At 58.1% G+C, this 9,216-nt stretch overlaps 5 protein-coding genes across 5 annotated transcripts in view; 2 read left to right on the top strand and 3 right to left on the bottom strand.

Moving 5' to 3' along the window:
* Positions 1-465: 465 nt before the first annotated feature.
* SPRG_14898 (hypothetical protein) lies at positions 466-1,979 on the top strand (the record flags this gene model as incomplete). Its single annotated transcript, XM_012354035.1, has 3 exons — positions 466-476; positions 1,247-1,359; positions 1,405-1,979. 3 exons carry the CDS (start codon positions 466-468, stop codon positions 1,977-1,979), a joined length of 699 nt encoding a protein of 232 aa, XP_012209425.1.
* A 465-nt stretch (positions 1,980-2,444) lies between these two features.
* On the bottom strand, positions 2,445-4,951 carry SPRG_14897 (hypothetical protein; the record flags this gene model as incomplete). Its single annotated transcript, XM_012354034.1, has 3 exons — positions 2,445-4,091; positions 4,138-4,230; positions 4,277-4,951. The coding sequence occupies 3 exons, from the start codon at positions 4,949-4,951 to the stop codon at positions 2,535-2,537; spliced, it is 2,325 nt and encodes a 774-aa protein (XP_012209424.1). The 3' UTR covers positions 2,445-2,534.
* A 518-nt stretch (positions 4,952-5,469) lies between these two features.
* On the top strand, positions 5,470-6,208 carry SPRG_14896 (hypothetical protein). Its single transcript, XM_012354033.1, has 2 exons — positions 5,470-5,527; positions 5,580-6,208. The coding sequence occupies exons 1-2, from the start codon at positions 5,525-5,527 to the stop codon at positions 6,180-6,182; spliced, it is 606 nt and encodes a 201-aa protein (XP_012209423.1). The 5' UTR covers positions 5,470-5,524; the 3' UTR covers positions 6,183-6,208.
* Positions 6,150-7,836, bottom strand: SPRG_14895 (hypothetical protein). Its single transcript, XM_012354032.1, has 4 exons — positions 7,349-7,836; positions 7,200-7,305; positions 7,007-7,136; positions 6,150-6,951 (listed from the first exon to the last, which is right to left on the bottom strand). Exons 1-4 carry the CDS (start codon positions 7,820-7,822, stop codon positions 6,663-6,665), a joined length of 999 nt encoding a protein of 332 aa, XP_012209422.1. The 5' UTR covers positions 7,823-7,836; the 3' UTR covers positions 6,150-6,662.
* A 106-nt stretch (positions 7,837-7,942) lies between these two features.
* SPRG_21471 (hypothetical protein) overlaps positions 7,943-9,216 on the bottom strand; it is a gene marked incomplete at both ends in the record, with an annotated part of 2,103 nt that continues 829 nt past the window's right edge. The window contains 4 exons of the mRNA XM_012354050.1: positions 7,943-8,086; positions 8,133-8,291; positions 8,341-8,778; positions 8,831-9,195. Coding sequence (XP_012209440.1) covers positions 7,943-8,086; positions 8,133-8,291; positions 8,341-8,778; positions 8,831-9,195 — 1,106 coding nt within the window. The remainder of the gene's footprint in view (positions 8,087-8,132; positions 8,292-8,340; positions 8,779-8,830; positions 9,196-9,216) is intronic.

Below are 9,216 nucleotides of genomic sequence, written 5' to 3'. Positions count from 1 at the left end.
GCGCTGGGCAGTGCTACAGGCCACGATGGCGTCTTCAACTCGGTCGGCCATCTCGCTGCAGATCGCGCTGAACTAGTATCCGGATAGCGACCGAATGGCCGGATGCCCTGTCCACGTTTTTCTTGCGATCATACCGGTATGGCGACGACCGTCCATATTCTAGCCGTCGTTCCACGACACCAGGCGCGCTCGCCGGTACCTTTTGATTGGGGCACGCCAGCGATAGTACTATAAGCATCATGTCTGCAGTGTAAGCGAGCTGCATTAATTGCTCAAGACACCATTCGAGCACTACGAAGCGGTTGGCGTTGGGCGATTGAACACTCGCCTGCTACCAGTTCATGCTATACCAGCTAGTCGCTGCATCATGAGGTCTGCGCAAAGACAGCCCCGGTAGATTCGTGCATTGGCGAAAAATCAGCCAATGCGGGTGCCCAAAGGCAGTGTTAGAGCGAGTTTAGACCAATGCGCGTGCGGTATTTCACCCACCACCTAATTGGTACTCCCCGAATAAAACGCATTTGACCGTGGCCTATCCGGGCATTGGCCACACAATATACGTGGGGAACGAAATTCAGCTCCTGGCAATTTGTAATATTTGTAGCAGTGTCAGATATGTGGTAGAAAGAATATCCCGCAGTAAAGCGTTTACTCGTACTAATCTTTCGCCTTTTACTAAAGATTACCGTGGACGTCTTACAAACAATGCGGCTTCACTAATTTCTGACCTCCCTCTGGGAGGCCCCCATGCCAACAACAACCTCTCCAAATTATCAAACCACAACACTCAAATTTTCCTCGTCCCCCTTGTCAGTTAAGCGGCAAAGGACCCATGCGTGGTCCATCAATGCCTTTTCGTTGACAGCAATACAAAGTACCTTGGTAGCAGCACAGAAAGACACTTTCGCTGTGAATCAGTCAAACTACTAGTTCCGTTAGCAGGCTGAGAGGTGTTGACATACTTCGATGCGATACTGATGCGTGATGCAGATGCGTGCAAGGGTTAGCGGAGCTGCTCGTAGTCGCCGAGGAGCGCCTTGAGTTGGAGGCACTGGACGATTTCGGGCACCCCTTTATGGGGCAAAATACATACAAAAATCAAGTGTTTACCGGCATCTATTTGTATCGTTCAACGGCGATAAAGAAGTAGAAGGTCAACTTTCGAAAGACATGGCGATGAACGACGGGACGATAAGACGCCTTTTGAAAGTCGATCTTCTCTTCTTCTCTTCTTCGCTTTTATTAGGCACGTTTGGGAGCTCCCCACATTTTACTATTATGCGGTAGTCGTCAACCGCGTGGCGTCGCTCCAGGAGGAGGAAGAGTCCAAGGCCCACGCGCCCGAGAGTGGCACGGGCCGTAGTTGGCGTGGTGCGACACGTAACACTGGCCGCGTTGGTCAAGGCTACGGTCAGCGCCCATCATACGCCGCAGCCGTCAATGGCGTCAAGCAACGGGCGGCGCAAGCATTGCGCCACACGTTCGTGCGCCTACTGCCCGAGCCCGCGGCGCTGCGGGAAATCATTGAACGCAACACCACGATGTTCGCCAGCTTCACGCCTCAAGAAGAAGCACTTGCCGGTCCAGCTCGGGGCCGCGAAAGTGCCCGCGTGCCTCAAGGGGACGAAGAGTTTGCTGACTACTCGAACCACGAGATCACGGACGAGTTCTTCTCGGTCATCAACAGCGACGTGTGGATGATCAACAAGACCAACGACGGATCGCTTGTGTTTTCGACAATGGACCACGAGACGCTCTCGGAGATGCTCAACAAATCCGTCGAGCTCTTCGGTGAGACGTACACGTTCACGGCCTCGGCGGATCAAGAGCGCGCTGCCCTTGAGCCAAACGGGCACTTTCGCGGCCACTGGCTGGATCGGCAAGTGCGTCTTGATGAGGGCCAGGCGCTCGTCGAAGCTCGCGTAGACCGACTTGTTACGTTCGATGAGCTCGCGGATCGCCGCGGGCTCGGGCAGTAGGCGCACGAACGTGTGGCGCAATGCTTGCGCCGCCCGTTGCTGGACGCCATTAACGGCTGCGGCGTATGATGGCCGCTGACCGTAGCCTTGACCAACGCGGCCAGTGTTACGTGTCGCACCACGCCAACTACGGCCCGTGCCACTCTCGGGCGCGTGGGCCTTGGTTTCTTCCTCCTCATCGACGCCACGCGGTCGTCCTCGAGGGACATGTCTGGGGTGTCATTTGATGTACAAGTGGAAAACGCAGAATAAGCAATTACTATGAGTACTCGTAATAATCCCCTTTTTCTAAGATTTCCGTGGGCGTCTTACAATTTTCACCAATCCCTCTGGGAGGTCCCCCATGCCAACAACATATATTGTCAAATTTACTCACCCCCCTGTTAGTCGAGCGGCGAAGGGGCTATGCGTGGTGAATGTATTGTCGTTGACAGCAATACGGTAGCCGCACACGGAGACGCTTTCGCTGTGAATGAGTCAAACTACTAGTTACGTAGGTAGGCTGAGGTGTTACTTCGACCCAATACTGATGCACTATGCAGACGCGTGCAAGGGTTAGCGGAGCTGCTCGTAGTCGCCGAGGAGCGCCTTGAGTTGGAGACACTGGACGATTTCAGGCACCATCTCCGGCTGGTCGCACTTGAACTTGGCTTCGAGCTCGTTGCTGAGGCTGTCGAGAAGGAGCGCGCCGAGAAAGTGCGCCATGGTCGCCGAGTGGATCGCGTAAAAGTACACGGCGCGAATCGTCTCGGACGCCATGCCGTCCGTGATGACGTAGAAGCGACTGGCTGCGAGGTGCTCCGTGAGCGCCTCGACCGTCGGGAGCACGCTAATGCGACACGCAAACCCCCCACTGTACTCTAAACTATTCCAAAAGTACTTGAAGTCGTCGTGCGTCATGTACAGCGTGCAGCTCAGCGGTGACGCGGTCTCGGTTTCATGCGCGTCATCGTCCCAGAACGTCTCGCCTGTGATCGTGTTGCGAACATACGCGCGGTCGTAACCATCGTGGTGCCGCACCCACACGTCCGCGGGAGGCGCACTCGGGCGCGCGTGGCGCCGCCGACGTCGCGGGTGGCTGCTTTCCGCTTCGTTTTCAGAGACGAAGCAGTCACTCTCTGACGACGCCGACGACGAAGACGACGAGCTCGAATCATTGGTGCCGTCATCGTCATCATCGTCGCTGTCGTCGCTGCTGCCATTCTCGATCGCGTGGTCCTCGGCGTCCCAGTTGCGCGGCAGCAAGTGGTACGTGTCAAAGTCCCGATGGGTTTGCTCCATGACACCGATAAACTTGTACAAGACGAGCAGAAGCAGCGGCACCCAGCACTGCAAGAGCACATTGAGCCCGGTGGCTATCAAGAGCAGCGCCGTGACGCCGCCGAAGAAGGATGTTCCTTGGTGGAACGACGCGTAGAGCACCAAGAAGAGGTACAAGCCACAGCACGCGTCGACGAGCTTGGCGATTGTGACCATCTTGATCCAGTTGAGGTCGTTCGTGTAGCCGACGCCGTGCCAGTGCACGAGCGGCCCCGTGTACGAGGCGAGGCGCCATAGCAAACTCAAGCAGCGCCAGATTGGGGTGTGCAGGTTGCTCAGAAACAGCAGCAGCGTCAGCATGGTGGCGACGCCAGAGGTCAATAGCATGTAGTGCAAGGGGATGCCCAAGGACGCCACCTGAAAGTGCGGGTACATGGTGAACGAAAAACACGCAATGATACCAAGGAAGAGAAGAACGACGCTGCCGACGCAGTAGATGTATAAGAGCGCGACGATGCGGAGAAGGACGGCCCGGGACATCTGCGTCGGCGGCGGCAGAATCGTTGTCGGAAAGAAGAAGCGTGCCCGATCCAGAAACACCTGCCACTTGAGGTGGAGTGGTTTGGGCGGCCGGTGCGACGGGGTGGTTTTGAGTTTCGGTTCGAGGTACCAGTACACGGAGAGCGAGAGCCACACTTTAAGCAGCATGCAGAGCGCGGCCCAGACGCGGCAGAACGACGTGAGCTGCCACGGAAACGTCGCGCCGTAGCTTCGCTCGTCGGAGCGACAGAGCCAGAAAAGGTCGACAAGGATCGCGACAACCATGCCCGTCGTCGTCAAGTGGAGCTCAATCTATCGCTTTTTTAGTTTTGAGATTCAGACACAATAAACGTTGAACCTTTTTGACGGGCACGGTCAAGAGGAGCGTGCCGATCGCGACGTTGTAGCGTGGACCAGGCGTCGTGCACTCCCCGAGCAAGCCAAACACAATCTAGCATTCTGTTTTGAGAATGGAGTTTGAGTCTTTTGAATCGTACCAGGAGGTACGCCATCCACTCGTGCGTGTGCAAACTCAAGAGCGTCCGAAACCAAAAGGAAGCAAACGCAAACAGCGAGTGCGACGTCGCGAGCAACACACGTTTGTGCTTGCGCATCTGCCGGCGCTGACGCTGCTGAAAGGTGAGCTGGCGCGTCAGTTTGAGTTTAAGCTTGGGCTTTGGCATCGACGGGTCAAACCCAGGTAGCTCTGCATCGTCTTCTAGTGCAAGGTCCTCGTGCTTCTCTTCCGAGTCGTCGCTACCGCTGCCTTGAAGCTCAGTGATCGCATACTTCTTGCTTGCCCGCCGGGTGCCGAGGACAGAAGCCTTGGGTGGGGACACCTTGGGTAGCTCTTGGTTCGGCTCCGGCGTCAACGCAGGAGGTGTCGTGCTGTCGTCTGCAAAGCGCACGTTGCGTGGAGTGCTCTGCTGCGCCACAGTACTTGGTGTTGGCGCGCTTCGTGGCGTAGTGCGCAGCGACGGTGTGATCACCGGGCGTGGCGACGTCGGTGGCATCTTGGGACCGTCGACCGCATGAGGAGCAAATGGGTGCGCCGATTCGTCAGCCGGCGCAATCGCGGGCGATTCAGCCGTCGGTGTCGACTCGGATGCGGCGAATGGTGCCGCCGCGGGAGCAGTTGATGGCGCAGACTCTGCCGCGTCGGCGGTGTCCATTTTCGGTCGGTCGTCGGCAGCTGAAACCCCCGGCACCAAACAACGCAAGCAACCCTACCCCTGTTCCACCCCCGGTGGGAGGGTGGCCGCCATGCAGTTCACGGCAGACAATGCCAGTATTGATAACGAATGTGATTTACTTGAGCTCAAGCAACCGCAAGAAGCGGCACGCGAGGACAATCTCGACCGTTAGCACGCAGATAGCGTCCACTGACTCTGTTTTTTGGAAATCAAACCCTGCAATGTCGACAACGATGGCTAGTAGTTCACTACACTTTGTATTCGCTACAAGACCGAGAAGGTAGTTCGTTCAAGCAAGAACATCAATTACATTCATGTCCTTGGTTGAAGCCGACTGCTGCAATACCCCAATCAGACTGCAGACGGTCGCTGGTCGAGCGCTTCATTTAATGCCGTTGATTTTATTCCGAACCCAAATATATGGAAGATTGTATGCGCAACCGAACCTTCGAAAAAACTCCTTGACGCCCAATGAGTGGTTGAAATTTCGAAATCCGCCGGCGGTGATTGGTGCATCCTTCCCACACCTTTTCCAAGCTCCGGTCGCGGACGATGGTACGGGACAGGCGGCGACGTCGACGAGGGCTCATGCGATGGCTGCATGTAGGCCGCCCATGAGAACTTCTCGCCGCAGATCCTCCAGCGCGTGGCCAAGGAGGTCCGGCAGCTGGCGACGAACCCGCCGGACGGTATCCGGCTCCTGGAGCAGGACTCGCTCGCTGAGATCCACGTCGAGCTGCGCGGGCCCGAAGAGACACCGTACGTCGGTGGCTTCTTCGAGGTGAAGCTGCTGCTCACCGATGGTTTCCCGACCACGCCGCCGAAAGGTGTCTTCTTGACCAAGATCTTCCATCCGAACATCGCGCCCAACGGCGACATCTGCGTCAACACGCTCAAGCGCGACTGGAGTGCCGACCTCGACCTCTCGCACGTGCTGCAAGTCATTCGGTGCCTACTGATCGTGCCCTTCCCCGAGTCGTCGCTCAATGACGAGGCTGGGAAGCTCTTCATGGAGTGCTACGACGAGTATGCGCGCCGGGCCAAGATCCTCACCGACATTCACGCCACCAAGTCCAAGTTCAAGACGACCGACGCCGGTAGCAACGCTGTATCGTCTGCGCCCAAGCGCGCTCGCGACGAGAGCGTCGACGACCAGGCGGTGGCGCGGAAGAAGAAATTGGCCAAAAAGAAGGGGCTTCAACGACTCTAAAAATGTACTACCTACGATTCGACGAGTGACGGCCTCACGTCGGTCTACGATGCTGCGGCCGGGACAGTGTCGGGCGCGCCGAGGGTTTGGTCGGACGTGCAATCGGATGCTTGGCCTCGAGCTGGGCGTGGCACACGAGCACGTTGCTGAGCTCATGGATGCCCTTTTCTTGGCTCGCAACGTAGGCGTACTGCGCGGCAAGGTTCTTGTGCGCCGCTACGGTGACCTTGACATCCGCGCGGTTGGCTGCGTCCGCCTTTGCGCGCTCGTCCGAGTACGTGGCCTTGAGATGGCGTCCGTACGCCTCAAACTTGGACACGAGCTCCGTGTACGAGACGGCGTCGAGGACTGCGCGCCGGTGCTGGCGCGGGCCGTGGGTCTTGAGCAAGGCGTCTTGCGGGGTCGTCGTCGTGAGATGCAGGTCGACAGCCAAGCACGTCGCGTTGTTCTCGAGGCCGTGGCGCGCCAGGAAGCTTCCGATCAGTGGCGAGTTGCGCAGGGAGTAGACCGCGCGCTCCTTTGTATACGTGTGCAAGTGGGTCCTTGGAAGCCGATCCCGTTCTTTTCGTCGTCCACGACAATCGATGACGTTGTCGACGCGGCGGGCTCGGCGTCACCGGCGCGAATGCGTTCGAGGCGCTCGGACCGGCGCACGCGGTTGCGAAGGGCAGGAAAGTCGGTGAGCGCCGCTGACTTCCGCTGCGCGTGCTTGGAGAGCTCGGGCATCCAGTGGTCGAGTTGCAGCTGCTTGGGTTCAAAGCCCACAAACCTACATGATGGATACGAAAACGATCCCTTAAGTATCAAGATTTCAACAGTTTGACCAGGAAAAACAGCGTCGAACGAGGCGTGCTTGGACGTCGCGGTTGAGGAGGTAGCGCGACATCGGACACGCTTCATGCAGCGCCAAAAAGACGAGCTGCGCGAGGATGTCGGGCAACCGCGCCAGCACATCTACGCAATTTCGTCTGTTGAAAATGCTCAAAAATCACACAAATAAGATGCACGAAGACGCACTCGAGTCGCGCGTGGACGGGTCAACTTGCAGCCGCAAGAAAAGGTTGGTGTAGTTGTCTGCGATCCGCGCGGTAAAGTCCGACTCGAGCGTTGAATGTTGTCCGTTCTACCGCGAACGTTGCAGGCGGCACAACAAGGAGGTGTTGTACCTGAAATTCGTGCGCGATAAAGAACCAAAACACGTCTTTGACGATCGCTTCGAGCTCGGCCGAGGTCTGGAAGAGGTGCTTGAAGAGCCGTGCGGTCTTGGACGACGCGTCGAGGTTGTTGTGGGCAAGCACCTTTTGCTTGAGGAGCGGCAGCTGCACGCTGCGTGGCAGCTCTGTCGGCTGGCTCGGCGAGAAGCGCACCGTGATGCGCTCGAGCGACTGCGACGCCGTCCTCGCACGCACCATCATGATCGTTCGCTTGGCCGCACGCTGGATCATGGCGCGGTACCTGCCGCCTTTCCCATCGTCGCTCTCGCCACCAGAATTGTTCTCGTCGTCGTCCGGCGGCAGCGAAATGGCCATCCGGCGCTGCTCGGACGTGGCATGCGGCACGTCTGTCTCGGTCAAGAAGGCGGCGGTGTTGGATGCCGGCGCCACCTCATCTTCTTTGGGCGTCCAGTCGTCGCCGTCCATTTGCTCCAACGACAAACGATCCGAAATCGCTAACTTTAGATGCTTAATACTTTCTGATTTGATTATTCGACTCGTGATATTTTCACTTGACTTGGTATTGGATTTGTCAGACTGGGTTGGCTAGTCTTCCAAATGCAGCAGGTCCAGGATCAGCCCAATCTTGGTCGGGTACTCGAGATGGCCGCCAATGACATGACTCAAATTGACATTCTCCACGCCGTGAACTTCAATGGGGCTAATGCCCGCCGAGTCCAGCGCCCAGCCCTACACCGCATCCTCCGTACACGCTTTTATCGTCGCCGCCTCGTACCTGGTAGCGGTACATGACGGCGAGCATCCAGTCGTTCTCCGAGTAGCCGTTGACGAGGCGGCCGGCCACGACCTTGCGGGCGCTCGCCCAGTCGGCCTCGACGACTGGAATCGGACACCCGAGCAAGACTGCATTCTCAATCAGACCAACGCCCTCTTCCTACAACCATTGCCATGAGCCACATCGTTGCTCGCGAGACCAGACGTACGGCAGCAAGGTGCTTGAGGCACGCGAAAATGAGACGAGCGCCCATGCCGTAGCCGATGAGGCTCACGGGGCGCAAGCCTTGCTCGCGTTGCAGAAGCGCGGTGGCCAGCAGCTTGCCGCACATGTCCGCGCGGCTCATGGCCATGGTCCACTCCGAGTCAATGTAGCTGCACGCGTTGACGACCATGGTCGGCAGCGCCGCGGCCGCAAAGAGCGCCGCAAACACCGTGTACTTGACGATCTCGCCGCGTGCGTAGCCGAGCACCATCTTGGTTGTAAAGTTGCGGATGCACGTGCCGTAGCGCAGCAAGACGTCCTTCTCCCACTTGAGGCAAAACTGGTCGCCGTGGGCCATGCGGTGCTTCCACTGCCACGCGCAGAGCTGGTCGGGCGTCGGCGCGTCCTTGCCTTCCACCACGTTCTCGAGGCGCACGCCGACCTACCACGACACGCACCGATGAGGCTTTTTCTTCGAAAGGTCATCCTCGTACAGGATCTTCATCAGGTGCGAGGCCATATTGGCGCCGAAGCGAAGCAAAAAGCTCGTCTTCGCGGCCGCGGAAGCGCAGTAGCATCGCATCGATAGACGAGACCTTCTCGGGGTTGTACTGCTTGTAAAACGCGTAGAGGTACTCGCGCGGCGTGCCCCACGGCCGCTTAAAGTCGGCCTCCGAGTTGTTCTCGAGCCAGCCCGAAACGCAAATGTACACGTTCATGCCACTACCGGCCGTCAAGAGCTCAAACTCAAACTGCTTGATGCCCGACGTGCGCCGGTCCGTCTTGTAGCCGGCGAGGCCCGCGCCGGCCGTTCCAAAGAGCACGGTGGCGGCCGTGACCCCGCCCGCCGAGGCCAACGCTGTTCCGACGACCGCGCCGA

The sequence above is a fragment of the Saprolegnia parasitica genome, assembly GCF_000151545.1.
Source record: "Saprolegnia parasitica CBS 223.65 unplaced genomic scaffold supercont2.143, whole genome shotgun sequence".
Lineage (NCBI taxonomy): Eukaryota > Oomycota > Saprolegniomycetes > Saprolegniales > Saprolegniaceae > Saprolegnia > Saprolegnia parasitica.
This window is presented reverse-complemented; position numbering and strand designations above follow the sequence as displayed.

Coding starts and splice junctions, on each gene's coding strand:
- SPRG_14895 (XM_012354032.1), bottom strand. CDS start 7,822: ATGGACGGCGACGACTGGACGCCCAAAGAAGATGAGGTGGCGCCGGCA. Junction 7,137..7,199: donor CCCGTCCACGCGCGACTCGA/GTGCGTCTTCGT, acceptor GAAATTGCGTAG/ATGTGCTGGCGCGGTTGCCC. Junction 6,952..7,006: donor GTTCGACGCTGTTTTTCCTG/GTCAAACTGTTG, acceptor TCCATCATGTAG/GTTTGTGGGCTTTGAACCCA.